The following is a 14,520-nucleotide window of genomic DNA, read 5'->3' on the forward strand; positions in this document are numbered from 1 at the left end:
CGACTTGTCACGCAGTAAGCTCCTTCGGACGGGGATTACACGGATTCTGCATTTGCAGAGTACCTGGTCTTTAGGGAGGCTGTGGCAGAGGTTCAGCTGAGGCAGCCCTGGAAGTGAGCCCACCTCCCCGCATCCCGAAGCATCCTTTGGGATGTTGTTTGAGCCTGGGTTCTGGCAACAAGACTGAGGCTTTTCCCCACCTCTGTCCTTTAGGCTGCTGATCTGGGAAATTATCCGCTTTTGATATTGCAAGAAAGTAAGAGGAAAGGTCCCAGGCCAGAGATCCTCTCTTGACACTTATAACCCAAGACTCAGATTGTGTCTCTCACCACCTAACATAAAAAAACCCAAAAGGATCATGACAAATGGGTGCATTTTAATACTCCACTTCTGATCTATTCCTCCACGGCTATGCCCGAAAAATGTGAGAGCTCACATTCAGAATGCAGAAAAAGACAGGAGATTAAGAAATTCAGAGGTATAAGAGTGATGGCTCTAGTTTTGCTTTTTAGGCACAAAATGAAGACAATAAATAGGGGTGTTTCTTGAACAAAACTTGTTAGCCCATAAGTGCCACAGAGCAATGCTACAGTACTGTGGTCAGGACCAGCTGCACAGTGCAGAGGGTCGACCTTAGAAGTTAAAAGTTTAAATCATATCATATTTCAGCGTAATGATTTAAGAGCAAACAGATCTGTTCTCATTAGTGCACTGAAAAATCGTGCCTCCCTGTGTATGTTAGAGGAGGCAATTAACAACAGCATTAAAATGGCATACACATTCCTGAACAACACATGTCTCTATTACCTCCCATAACTCATCCACTTTGTTCCCCAGTGACGTCCCAGTCTTCACCTCAAATTTATGCACCGAAAGGGACTGCAGTTTTAGGTGGAAGCAGTCAAACTCCGAAGACAATTCATCTTAGGTTGATCCCTCACTCATACAGTCCATGCTTACATTATCAGGAGGATCAGGTTCACTTTCAGTGCCTGGTAAAAAGCGTCTTTATTTTGCTTTCCAAGGGGGAGGGCTGGAAGGCGGGAATCTCTGTTCTGACACACAGAACCTCAGGATAAGGAACGTTTTGTGAAGCTGAAGATAACTGGGCACGCATCCTTCGCAGCACTGAACTGCTTTCATCCTTGACATTTCTTCCAGCTCTCTTTCTTTATTTTCCTTTGGTTTTGCTCTGTAAGGCCTGATCAGCTCTATCTCTCTGCAAGATTACCCTTCCCTCCTTAACGTAGCAGGCAAAGGTATTTGAACCTCTGGGCACAATGGTCTTATCTTAGATCCGCACTTAGCGGATCTAAGCAAACTGTTAAGCGGTTGTGACAAAAAAGGGCTCTGTTCAGCTCTCAGCTGTAGCAAAATCAGCCTAGAATAAATTTTTGTTATCCAAAATAGCAGAAGAAAGAGCCACAAGAGATTTTAAGCAACTCCCTTCTTCACAGGGATAGGCTCGCCGATGCTATTCTTAGTCCTACATGGCTGGGTAAAGTAGACTAGTGAAAGCTAAGATGAACAATTACAACTTCTTACCGAAAATACTCCTGTCATAAATAGTTTATATGCTAATTCTGCTCAATATCCACTACACTTGTACAGTAATATTTCTATCTGTGCACTAACAGATTTCTCTTGTATTTTCACAGCTTCTGACACTCTGCTTTCCTCTATATCGTTAATAAGAATATCCTTTGACACATGCTTGCGTGATCCTCTTTCTCATCCATATGTTTAAAATCCTCTGTGCTACCAACCAATTCAGGATACACACTGACTGTATAGTAGCGTTGCTCGGGATTTGTTCTGTGTTGTATCACACATTTATTATAACTGCTCATGCCTTTGAACTTCTGCGGTAGGGTCCTGTGACATGTCCAACACACACCACTCAGAGCTCCTGCATATGTTTCATGTTTATGTCACTATATTCCTATAAGCTCTGTTATAACTGGACTAAATAAAGGTTACTGGATCACTCCACTTCTAATCCTTGGTTTTCAGATGCGTTCTGGCTTCTGCAAAATGCTCTGGACTGGATTTTTTTGAAATTTGCAGTTTGAAGTTTCTATCCAGGAAAGACCTATTTGCAGACAACAGTTCATTTGATTTTGTGCACACGAAGATCAGAGAGAGAGAGATACACTTTTCTCCAGTATTAGAAAATTAGAATGTTTATTCCTTTATTCTTTAAAAATAGTGATGGCATCAAAACAGTTAGAGAGAAAGATGAAATCTGTCAAGGAGGTAGACATCATATAAATAGATTGTTTATTTAAGACATTTCAGGACAGCCAAGAAAGAGCAACTGAATTTGCATGCACACTCAGCTTTTGCAAATGGAGGCTTTACCTGCAGATTACATTCAGGATCCAAGTTAAAACACAGAAGGGATGATTTTAGCAATACGGTCATTAATTGTCTGTTAAAGTGTGCACCATATAAGGGAAACTTGAGGTAAACTGAACTGGCATATCCCGTGAAAGCTCAATGTACTCTATGTACTGAAAACTCTGTGCACGAAGCACATAGAGCTGCCTTTGAGGCAAGCTCGTCGATGCTAAGAAAGCTGGGCGTTCGGACTAGACCATTCCTGAGGCAGTGCCGGCTTCACTGATTTCAGTGGAGCACAACCAAGGATGGACCCGTCCTGTCATTTCACTCTGTACATCTTTTTTTTTTTAAATGAGAGGAACTGCACAGGACAGGGTATTTGGTCACATTCCAGTTCTCAAGCACAAGACACCAGATGTTTTGTCCCCCAGCACCATCGCCATACAAGCAGTACATAGCAAGGTGCCTGCGATGGCAGAAAGGAAGGAGGAGGAGGAGGATCAGTGGGAAGAAGCAGCTGAGCTACCTTGGGTAGCGTGATGCAGAGCTCCTCTGTCATCCTGGAGCAACAGTCCCAAAGCGACCACCTTGACTTTGTCATAGCCCGATTTTGGGCATTAGCATTAAGTCGTTATCCAAACAATATCCACATTTCAGACAAAAATACGTATCGCCAGAACGGCCATGACAGTGGTGATTACAGATACAGTTTAAAGTAAGAATTACAAAATGTATCCCAGATATATAGAAAGATGTTCTCAGTTTTAACAACGCTTAAACGTCCCTGTCTTAAATTAGGGCCAATGTTTTTGCACATGCGGTGGTGTTTGACTATGAGGAAGCTGTTTTCATTTGTTTCCTAGGCAACAAATACTCCTTCATACCCCAATAAATAACTACAACTTAGAAGTATCATTTGATAAAGATACATCTGACCCTAAAGCAGTGAAGTCCCTTTACATATCACATGATTTATTACTAAAAAGTATCACAAAGTTTGTGAGCTCAGTGTAGTTTGCTGGAAATAACTGCCAGCATATTAAACATAAACTTCAATTTGTTTTACTGATTTAAAACATAACACATTACAAATACCAGCAATGGAAAATATAATTTATTCCTTACGATATTTAGTGATGTAATTATTTAGATATTCTTCCGTTCTCCAGAGAGAGTAGATACAGAGACAGCTGCAATCAACAGATCATTTGTTGTTATTGAGAAAAATGTGTAACTACACCGAGTTCTAAAGTCCTACAATTATCACCACCATCAAGTTTAAAGAGAAAATATGAAAAACCAAGTCTGTACCCAGAAAAGAAAATTACAGAGTCAAAATTTGGTTTGGCTCTCTGACTTCCATAACACTGGCAATGTCACTTGATGTGATGCTTTGTTTGAAGTTTCTCTTTTCTCTTGCTATTAGCACAGTCATTTAAGTGTTCTTCTTTGCATGTTTTGTTACTGATTTCCGTAACTCTGCGGGGGAAAGAAATAAGACGGCTGTGATCGCTCTTAGGGAAACCGAATGGTAAGGACTAGCGACCAGAGTGAAGCATCTCCCTCTCGCTGGAGCGTGGGGCACCAACATGTGCTCCCAGCAGGGGTAACATCTTCCCTCCAAATGCCACTTCTCCGCTTTGCGAAGAAGAGCGACGGAGGCAGAACGGAAGGAGACACAAGTCGCATTATATGTTATTGCTGTTCTCGGTCCTTTGCATCTCGCCTCCTCCCAAAACCAGCGCAGCCTCAGCCCCAACAAAAATAGAGCGTAAGGCTTTCAGTGATAACAGGCATGGGTTTATATTACTGGATCCCCATTGTTTTGGCTTGTTCCTGCCATTACACTTATGCTGATAATGACAGGCTGATGACAAAACTTTTGGCACGAGTACCCTATAAATAAAGAACATCGTAAGTACATTATTTTTAATATGTTGCACGGCCCTGCAGAGACACCATGTCACAGTGCCAGAAGTAACTTAAATAGTGTGTGTGGGCTTGCAAAAATAAAACCCCCCAAAAAGCTTCTCCTCCCTTCAGGCAGCTACTCTGGCAAGTGAATAAATAATCACATCATTTGGTGTCCCAGACTCTGGAAACTAAGTGTAACTATCATGATGTTTACTGGCCTCCTGGCATCTGGAATCAAACTCTGCAATCCAAGCACAGGCGCACTGGTGCCCAAAAGCAATTTTCTTCTATGTATTTTTTTTTCCTTCCACCCTTCAAGTTTATTTTTGCCTCTGAAGAAAAACTAGATTCAGCTCTCACAAACTCCCAACTACTTCCTCAACTTTCCATAATGTCCTTTGATGCTTTCATTGTAAGTATTCCCCAGCGTGTAAAGTCTCTGCCTTTTGCTGTAAGGCTATCGATTTTCATAAATGGAAGGTCTTCTTGCAACCCCCCAATACATCTTTACTAGGTTGCAGTGTAGCAATTTGGCAATCTGCTTCTTTATTTGATTTTAAAAGTGTATTATCTAATACCTCTCAGTCACAACGATGTAGGACGGGGCCAACGGGTAGAAGTGGCACGTCTCACCCATTTAAAACAAAAAGAGAGGGCGAGGGAAAAAAGAGAGAAAAAGGAAAAGAAACAAAGTTTCAGTTTTAACAGATGCAAAGCAAAGACCAAAGATTTTCCAGTCGGTGGATGTTGAGGAGAAATATGCCAAATACATTTCACAAGCCAGTTAAGCCTCTACTGGCACCTAATCACTGCCAGATGTTTAGAAGCAACACCAAGAACATCGCAAAACGCTGGCAAAAAATAAATAAATTAGGGAGAAGTAAAAGTCTTCTTCTCGGGACTCCGGGGAGGGAGGGGAGGGGGATAAAAGTGGGGTGCGGAGAGAAAACGTGCTGGGGAGAGCACACACGACGGGGGGGACACAAGGACACCCCGCTCCCCGCACCGGGACTGACCAACACAAGCCAACCCGAAGCGGCGGCGCAGAGCCCCGTGGCGGGGCCGGGGCTGCCCCATGCGCGCCCCGGGGCGGCGGTGAGACCCGCGCTCTGCCTCTGCCGGCACCGGCTGCCCGTGCCCTGCCGGTGTTCTGCCCGCACCCGGCTTGCCCTGCCTGCAACCTGCCTGCACGGTGCGCTGCCAGCACCCTGCCTGCATCTGGCTCACCCTGCTTGCCCCCTACCCGCACACTGCCCTGCCTGCACCCTGCCCGAAATCTCCCCTAGCTGCAGCCGGTCCGCATGGTGCCCTACCTGCACCCTGCCCGCACCCTACCGATCCTGCCTGCACCCTGCCCGCCGCCTGCTGCCTTCCTGCGCCCTGCCTGCACACCCATCCCGCACACGCTGCCTGCCAGCACGCCGCCCTGCCCTGCCCGCACCCAGCCCAGCCGGTGCCCGGTGCCCGGTGCCCGGCGCCGGCGGCCCACGTGTGCGGGCGGCGGAGCGGGCGCCCCGCTGCCGTCCCTACCTTTCATCTTGGCGCCGGGGCGGGTCACATAGGACGGACGGGGCGCGGCGGGGGCTGCCGCCGGGAGCGGCGGGCGGGCGGGCGGCGCTCCCTGCCTACTGCCGGGCCATGCCGGGGGCCGGGCGCGCCCCCGCCGCGGGCCCTGCTGCGCACCCCCGGCCGCTGCCGCTGCCCCTGCCGCTGCCGCTGCCGCCGCCGCTCGCCGTCGCTCGTCGGCCGCCGGCGGCACCGCGCTCTCCCCGCCAGCCCCGCGCGGCCCGGCCCGGCCCCGCGGAGCCGCGGCCCGGCCCCGCCTCCCGCGGGGAAGGGGGCGCGGCCGGGGCCGGGCGGCGGGCGCGGGCTCGGGGCCCCGCCGGCGGCTGGGGCGGGGGGCGTCGCACCCCGCCCGGCCGCGTCCCGCTGGACCGTGGGGGTTCCGGGGTGCGGGGCCGTGGGCAGCAGGGTCTGCCCGTGGGGAGCGGCCCGGGACGGGACGTACGGGGCACCCACCGGTGGCCGGGGAGCTTGAGTGGGACGTGGTGTTGCCGGGAGGGAGAGCGGTCCTCTCCCGGCCCTCCCCACGCGCGGGGCAGGCACCCGGGAGATTTTGGCTAAAGCCGTCCTCACGAGCGTCGCAGCGGCCAGGCTCGCCACGCCGGCGTGCCTGCCAGGGCGGGACGCCGAGGGAACGAGGGATCCCGGAGCTGTGGGTGCGTACCCGCCGGCGGGGAGGGGGCTGCAGCCCCTGCCACGTTCTCCCCGGCGCGGAAGGAAGCGCCGCGGGTAGCCCCGTTGGATGCAGTGGGACTGCGCGCAGGGCGCGTAAATGCGTGTAAATATTTGTGGGATTAGGGAGGTACAGGCCAGTCGCCTTTTATTTCTCTAGTTCTGGATGTTGCCAGGAATAACGGATCGTTCCCAGGCTCCCATTTTCACGGAGGGCACGCTTTGATTTTCTGCGAACGCACCCATATTTAGGCTATTGAAGAGGGTGATAAGATGAGCCAGTTTTGACTATTAACATCAGTGCTGATGAAGCAGAGCTAGTGCAACGCGCACCCATTCGTTGGGGGGCAAACAAAGTAGTGGAGGCACCAGAGCGTCTTTCCCGTCACAGAGAGGAGATTCACAGGATTTTTTTTGCAAATTATTGGTATCACGGTCTGTTGAATGAGGGGATGCCCAAAGAAGTGATTATGCTACGTGGTCTTTTCAGGGGGCCTACGGCTCCGGCAAGGATCATAGCGTACCAGAAAGGTCATGGTGCGGTATCACAGCATTAGGTTAACACCAGGTCAAAAAGCATTGGAAAACTATCAGGTATGATCTTGCCTGAGCAAGGAATGAAGGATTAAAGCCACAAAAAGGAATCACTGTAGAGCAAAAATTAAAGAACAAAAATTTTAATTCCTTCAGCTGGTCTGATGACTTGAATTGACATCCCGCTTGAGTGCATTTTGCTGACTTGGAGGCAGTACCTTCAGTCTGGGATTGCCGAAAATACTTGAATACCAGCTGCAGTAGCCATTTGCTGCTTTAAAGTGGGGCTCGGATATCAAAGAGACTTGACTCAGATTTTAGTTTACACTCTGGTAGTTGACTGGAATATCTATTTTTGGTACAAGTCCTGAGTAAAACACTTAAATCTGAATACAGTCACCAGGTAATTACAGGTGTCCTGTACTGTTGTGTCGGATTAGGACAACAGCTCTTGCAGTGTTTATGAGACCAATTAATGCTTGGTCAGTTGATTTATTTTGAATCCCAAGTTAACTCACAATTTTTGTTTTCAAGAGTCAATATCATTCAGTTTCCCAAACTAAAAACTGTCTAGACACTGATCCAAAGCCCGTGAGTGTGTTTCCAAGAAGAAATCTTTCCATTAGATCTCATGGACTGCATGAAACCAATAGTGAAGCTCCATTTCTCCAAAGAAAAAGTACTGCTGTTTGAAAACACGGTGCTGAAGGAATGCTTTAAAAAAAGAAGAAGAAAGCAGAACATGACTTTAAACCTGTGTCATCAGGGAATGTGCAAGGCGCAGGACTGTGCAGGAATTTAGAAAATTCCTCAAAAGCAGTAACTGATAACACTTTTCTAATTCTTCAGACAGTAACCTTAGTGAACTGAAGGATAGCAACCAAAAATTGCAGACTGATGAGTGAACTGATGTGTCTGAGGAAAACATGTTCCTTACAATTGAAAGAAAAATAATGAGTATTTTGAATTCATATAGAGTTTATGATTGATTCATTAGGCCTGAGATCTACGTCCATTCTTGTGACATTAACATATTTATTAATTTGTGGACATAGTGGAATACTTCATATTCCTAAAGTAAGCTTCTATATTCTCTTCTAATCGTGTATATTCCACATTGGATTTCTTATCAATACATTATATATTTATGCGGCTGATGAGCTTCTACTAATACTACTCTAAAAATCCTGGAGGAGGTGGGTTGTGGAGTGCAGTCTAAATGCTGCTGGTGTCCCTGGGTCAGGCTATGGTGAAGGTTCGAGGGGATGGTGCTGCAGTGGGCAATGCCAACAGAGACACAGCAGGCCCCATGGCACTTTTTCCAGCCAAGCTGCCGGGAGTATTTTAGAATCATAGAATCATAGAATGATAGACTTGTTTAGGTTGGAAAAGATCTTTAAGATCATCAAGTCCAACCGTTAATCTAGCACTGCCAAGTCCACCACTAAACCATGTCCCTAAGCACCACATCTACACGTCTTTTAAATACCTCCAGGGATGGTGACTCAACCACTTCCCTGGGCAGCCTGTTCCAATGCTTGACAACCCTTTCAATGAAGAAATTTTTCCTAATATCCAATCTAAACCTCCCCTGGCACAACTTGAGGCCATTTCCTCTTGTTCTATGGCTTGTTATCTGGGAGAAGAGACCGACACCCACCTGGCTACAACCTCCTGTCTGGTAGTTGTAGAGAGCGATAAGGTCTCCCCTCAGCCTCTGCTTCTCCAGGCTAAACAGTCCCAGTTCCCTCAGCCGCTCCCCATAAGACTTGTGCTCCAGACCCTTCACCAGCTTCATTGCCCTTCTTTGGACACACCCCAGCACCTCCATGTCTCTCTTGTAGTGAGGGGCCCAAGACTGAACACAGTACTCGAGGTGTGGCCTCACCAGTGCCGATCACTTCCCTAGTCCTGCTGGCCACGCTATTCCTGATACAAGCCAGGATGCTATTGGCCTTCTTGGCCACCTGGGCACACTGCTGGCTCATATTCAGCTGGCTGTCGACCAACACCCCCAGGTCCTTTTCCAACAGGCAGCTTTACAGACACTTTTCCCCAAGCCTGTAGCATTGCATGGGGTTGTTGTGACCCAAGTGCAGGACCCAGCACTCAGCCTTGTTGAACCTCATACAGTTGGCCCCAGCCCATCGATCCAGCCTGTCCAGATCCCTCTGTAGAGCCTTCCTACCCTCACGCAGATCAACACTCCCACCCAACTTGGCACCGTCTGCAAACTTACTGAGGGTGCACTCGATCCCTTTGTCCAGATGATTGATAAAGATATTAAACAGAACTGGCTCCAACACAGAGCCCTGGGGAACACCACTGGTGACCAGCCACCAACTGGATTTAACTCCATTCACCACAACTCTGGGCCCAGCCATGCAGCCAGTTTTTTACCCAGCGAAGAGTATGCCCATCCAAGCCACGAGCAGCCAGTTTCTCCAGGAGAATGCTGTGGGAAACGGTGTCAAAGGCTTTACTAAAGTGTAGGTGGACAACATCCACAGCCTTCCCCTCATCCACTAAGCAGGTCACCTCGTCATAGAAGGAGATCAGGTTAGTCAAGCAGGACCTGCCCTTCATAAACCCATGCTGACTGGGCCTGATCACCTGGTTGTCCTGTATGTGCCACGTGATGGCACTCAAGATGATCTGCTCCATAACCTTCCCTGGCACTGAGGTCAGACTGACAGCCCTATAGTTCCCCAGATCCTCCTTCTGGCCCTTCCTGTAGATGGGCGTCACATTTGCTAACCTCCGGTCAACTGGGACCTCCCCAGTTATCCAGGACTGCTGATAAGTGACAGAAAGTGGCTTGGTGAGCACTTTGTTGGCAGTGGTGTCACAGGTCCCAAGGTTTGAACCATTTCTTGTTCTCGGTGAAAGTGGGTTGCTTTACTGGGGCTGCTCAGAGCTAGACGGTGGGGTTATCCTGTGGCTTGGGCATTTTTCCCTTTCTCTTCCCATGGCCTGTGAGCTCTGCCCACAAGGATACCCAGGCACAAGGACACTGGGAATCACCCAGACACACAACCTGTGTCCTGAAAAGCAATTGAGCTCAGTTCTCCCAAATTTCGGCCCTACCTACCATGCAGATACCCCAGCATACTTGATTTCAGCTAACAAGAGCAGCCTCTCTCCAGCATCCTTCCACTGCCTGGGTTTCAGACAGATGCTGACCCTGAACAACTAAATCAGGTGCTACTTTCAGACTCCCCTTCTTGTTTCTGCTTAGGTGTGAGCTCCCCACGAAGTTGGACCTCCCAGACCTTAAGCTTTATCTCCATTTCTTACTACATGGGGATCAAGAGATATTCCTACTAGCTAGGTAAAACACAGAATACATACATATTTAGGGTGCAATGCAATACGTAATACAGGGTGCAATATGTAACTAGCATTGCCCAGTCCTGGGCCTTCACAAACTTGAACTTTTTATACACTCTTTTGTATTTTTCAAGTTTCATTTAAAGCTATGGTGAAATTTGCCAAACACAATTACACTGCCTCTCTGGTTAAAACCACTGATCTTCTCAGAAAAACTTTCAAGCATATTTTCATATTCTTTTATTTTTAGGAAACTTTAGACTGTGTTCTAGGGAAATCTAATTTCACAGAAATACTTCATTTTATGGACTTTTTTGTTACTTTAGTTCAGGATGTAAATTATGAGGCCTGTTTTTTCATCCAATAACAGTAATATAACAACAGCTTACTACCGCAACGGGCTGCCTGTCACAAAGGGATCCCACATTGCAGCCAGATTGTTTGACCACTGCAGGCTCAAACAAGGTCTAGAGGATCTAAACAAATCATCCTTGCTTAGAAATGTTTACATACTGGCTTAATATGGCTTGTTTATATGGAACTATTACCATTTATTCATCAACTGCTGAAATAAGGTACCCAAGTGAGCGCTTTGCAGTTGCTGTGCCATAGTGTGACTTTAAGCACTTACCAGCCATGTGTGTGTTGTTCGTTTTTTCCTTGCCACAGTCTTCTCTTGAATATCAAGGAAATTCATTTATAATGGCTCACACACACTTTTACTCTGCAAAACATGTTCAAATTCGGCAGTAATCCCAAAGAAAAAGATGCAAATTTAATCTCCCTGTATGCACTTTAGAATAAATCGTGCAGACTTTGCTGAAGTGATCTAAAACCAGAGGTAATGTGCACAGTTCCTGTTCACTTTGATTCCACTTCACAACGGACCATTACCCTCACCTGGCTCTTTCCCACAGCCTAACCTACAAAATTTTGTCAGCATGGCTCCTCTCTTCTCCAACCACAAGCTATTTGGCAATTTGGTGAGTCTTGGAGTGATGCTGGAGGAAGCCTTGGTCCATGCACATGGAGGTAGGTATGTGTGGCATTCTCTTTTGACTGGCAGCCTTCTCGCTGCCTGAGCCCAGATGCAATACAAAGGGCAATAATTAAATAAAAAAATCTGAAAAAGCATTGCATGCATCATTGAGGAGAACTGCATATGACACGGGAACCATATGTGGAAGATCATTTGTCTGAAGTAAGTACCATTTGGGTTCAATACAAAATGTGCATTTGAAAAGTAGGAGTTGAGTATTATAACATATTTTAATGATAAATCTTTTTCTCCACAACAATTTCATATTGTTGTTAATGACCATTTTGGATCTGTGCCCAGAGTGAAGACATTATCCTTGGATCTGGGTAATGAGTTTGTAAATGATCCTGAACAAATGGTAAAGTTATTTACTAATAATTTTGTTAAATCCACAGATGAGCCTTTTCTTAATCTGGATAATTAGCATCATAATTTGAAAGTATTCAGTTATCTAGATGTGTCTCTGACAAGTAAGGTTGGTTTTTGTTTTTCCTTTCCTATTTTTTGATTAACTGGGAAACTGAAGGAGATTCTGAAGGCAGCAAAACAGCTGGCTATTTTTCAGGATGCCAGAGTTACTCAGAGATACAGACTTGTTCTAGCTATGGTTTGGATGTTGATCATGCAAAGGCCTGTGCGCCAGTTCTCTTGTCTTTCAATTGCTGTGACCTTTTTCTTTGAGAACCTGGATTTCTTGGAAGGATAACATGAGACAGCTCTAGAATAGCCCTACATTTAAAGAAAAGCAAAATGCTGGAATGCAATTAAAAGTACAGCTATTACTATTACCTACAGGTGATATTTAGGGACCACTTTTATATTTTTGATGTTTGATGAAACACATCATTATGGGTTTTATTCATATTTTGAATGAAGAGCAAGTATTTCCGGTTCAGAAAGTTTGGGAAATTTTATTCTGGCAATTTATAGACCAATTTCCTTGCACAATATTTTGTCAAAATTACTGAAAACAACTGTAGCTGTTCTGTCTGCTGAATATCTAAACCAATAAAATATTCAACTTTTGTGCACCAAAATTTCACATAATGAAAAGTAATTCCATTACTGCTAGAGTGCTTAAATGTTGAAGACAGCAAAACCAAGACCAAATAATTAGTGCCAGATTTTATTAGGATGCTTGCAGAAGTAGATTTTTATACATTAGTAATAACATTTTTTTTGTTCATAGTGTGTGTTTCTTTCAACACACAGAGCAAAATAATTCTGGTTTCCTCAGAAATAATTTCTGATTGCCTGAGGCCTAACCGGGTCAGCCCTTTGGCTGGAGTGTATCAAAACGATACTGGCCAGGGTTTGGTTCATGTTGATGGGGGGAGGTAGAGATCTTGCCATGTTTTGAGACTGTCCAAATGCCAATGATGGTCCGTTTCCAGTTATCTTCAGTGGGAGCCAGCAAACAGGAACGCAGAGTTGGGCTCTGTCAGCCCGGAGGAACGTCCTCCAGCCATGCCACACGTTTCATCTGGGGTTCAGCGACAGCTGAGCTGAACACTCTCCTGTCCAGCTGTGCAGCTTCTCCCAGAGGTAAGGTGATGCACAGACGTGTCTCCGTAAGGCCACCTGGCACTAGAGGGAGTGGAAGCCGGTGTAATCTACTTACAGACACCGACACAGCTTGGTTCAGGTGTGTCTGCTCCCCAGATTTGCTGGTTATGGCAATATAGATCCACATGGCAAGTCCGAATGCATCAGATACAGTCTTCCTGACCTCTTGCCTTGCAGTGCAGACCTAAGAGTCAAACAGAGGCTAAATGAGTATGGCTTGTATACTGCTTGCCCACAGGAGAGGAGCACAGCAAGAAAAGCAAATAAAAAGACAGTGAATCCTCCCTACATTAAGTTAACATTATTGTAATGTATTTTGGCTCTTCAGGCTGTGAGTTACACCCACCAGGACTCCCTGATGCTTCAACAAGTGGGTGTAAGTAGGTCCAGGGGAATATTAAATTACAACTCTTCAGCTCTGAATTTGGCCCAAAAAGTACAGAAAAAAACTTTGAAAATCAGGGAACATCATGATTGCAATTGTAAAGTATTTTGCTCACTATGTAGAACACATCTGTAATTTATGTAAATTACTGTTTATCAAGAATGTTGAACCTTTGAAGTCTTGCTTGTTGGGGCATAATGACAGTAAAAGATAGCCACTCTTATAAGTATTTTTAGTCGCATTTACCAGGTTTACATTGGTCTTGCTTTTTAGAGTAAACAGACTTCAAAAGGAACAAATTAACCAAAAGACAGGTAGTGATAAATAGTCCGTTGTATATTGCTTCTGAGATCATATTATCAACAGTTGCTTCTGATGCAGTATTTCTGTCTTCTTTCAGGTAGATGACAGGGCATTAGATATTATTCACTGAAAATATCAATGAAAGCTTTGGAGAGATCCCATGTTTTTTTCATTTTTTCAGACTTCATAAATACCACACACAAATAATTATTGTCAAAGAACATTACTGACGTGGTGAAATCGAGCACTCACAAGCTAGGAAATGCCAGGAGAAAGATTTCCCATGGGACCTTAACTTACCTGCATATGTTTGGAGTTATTGACAAGACATATTTATTCCTACTGACAAAAAGTATTGATATGGATGTTAGTTTATAATAATGTATTAATTTTTCTCCAGTAAATCCATTTATTCGGTACAGAGAAGGGACTGAACTCACTTAGTGAGCACCCATTCAACATTTTATCCTCTCTTCATTGTTCCTCTAGGTCCCATTCACTGCAACATTCACGCTCTGCTCTGAAGATAAAATTATTGATTTCCTCTATGCCTGTCATCTGGGTAGCATTTATATATTTCACAAATGTTAATTAAACTTTGCAAGCGATAAGGAGTATTACTACCTCCATTTTATAGGACTGAGCCACAGTAAGATTAAAGTTAAATGTTATCCTCTCATAAGAAGTGAATCACTTGAAGTGTTATGATTTCTCAGGGTACCCAGTGTTACAGTCGATGTTTACTCTATACACTCAAGGGCACCTTCCACTTTCCACTTTGCAAGCCTGGCTGAAAGTCCTAGTCACAGTCCCACAAGACTCAGCTACACACAATGCTGCCTCTGCCCTTCCTCTCCCTGGCTTCCACATG

The 14,520-nt window shown here is 45.6% G+C and overlaps 1 protein-coding gene across 1 annotated transcript in view; it reads right to left on the minus strand.

Moving 5' to 3' along the window:
• COLEC12 (collectin subfamily member 12) overlaps positions 1-6,066 on the minus strand; it is a 103,756-nt gene extending 97,690 nt beyond the window's left edge. Inside the window, exon 1 of the mRNA XM_072852667.1 lies at positions 5,788-6,066. Within this exon, the coding sequence (XP_072708768.1) occupies positions 5,788-5,794 (7 nt within the window). The 5' untranslated portion in view covers positions 5,795-6,066. The remainder of the gene's footprint in view (positions 1-5,787) is intronic.
• Positions 6,067-14,520: the final 8,454 nt, after the last annotated feature.

The sequence above is a fragment of the Ciconia boyciana genome, chromosome 2 (assembly GCF_034638445.1).
Source record: "Ciconia boyciana chromosome 2, ASM3463844v1, whole genome shotgun sequence".
Classification (NCBI taxonomy): domain Eukaryota; kingdom Metazoa; phylum Chordata; class Aves; order Ciconiiformes; family Ciconiidae; genus Ciconia; species Ciconia boyciana.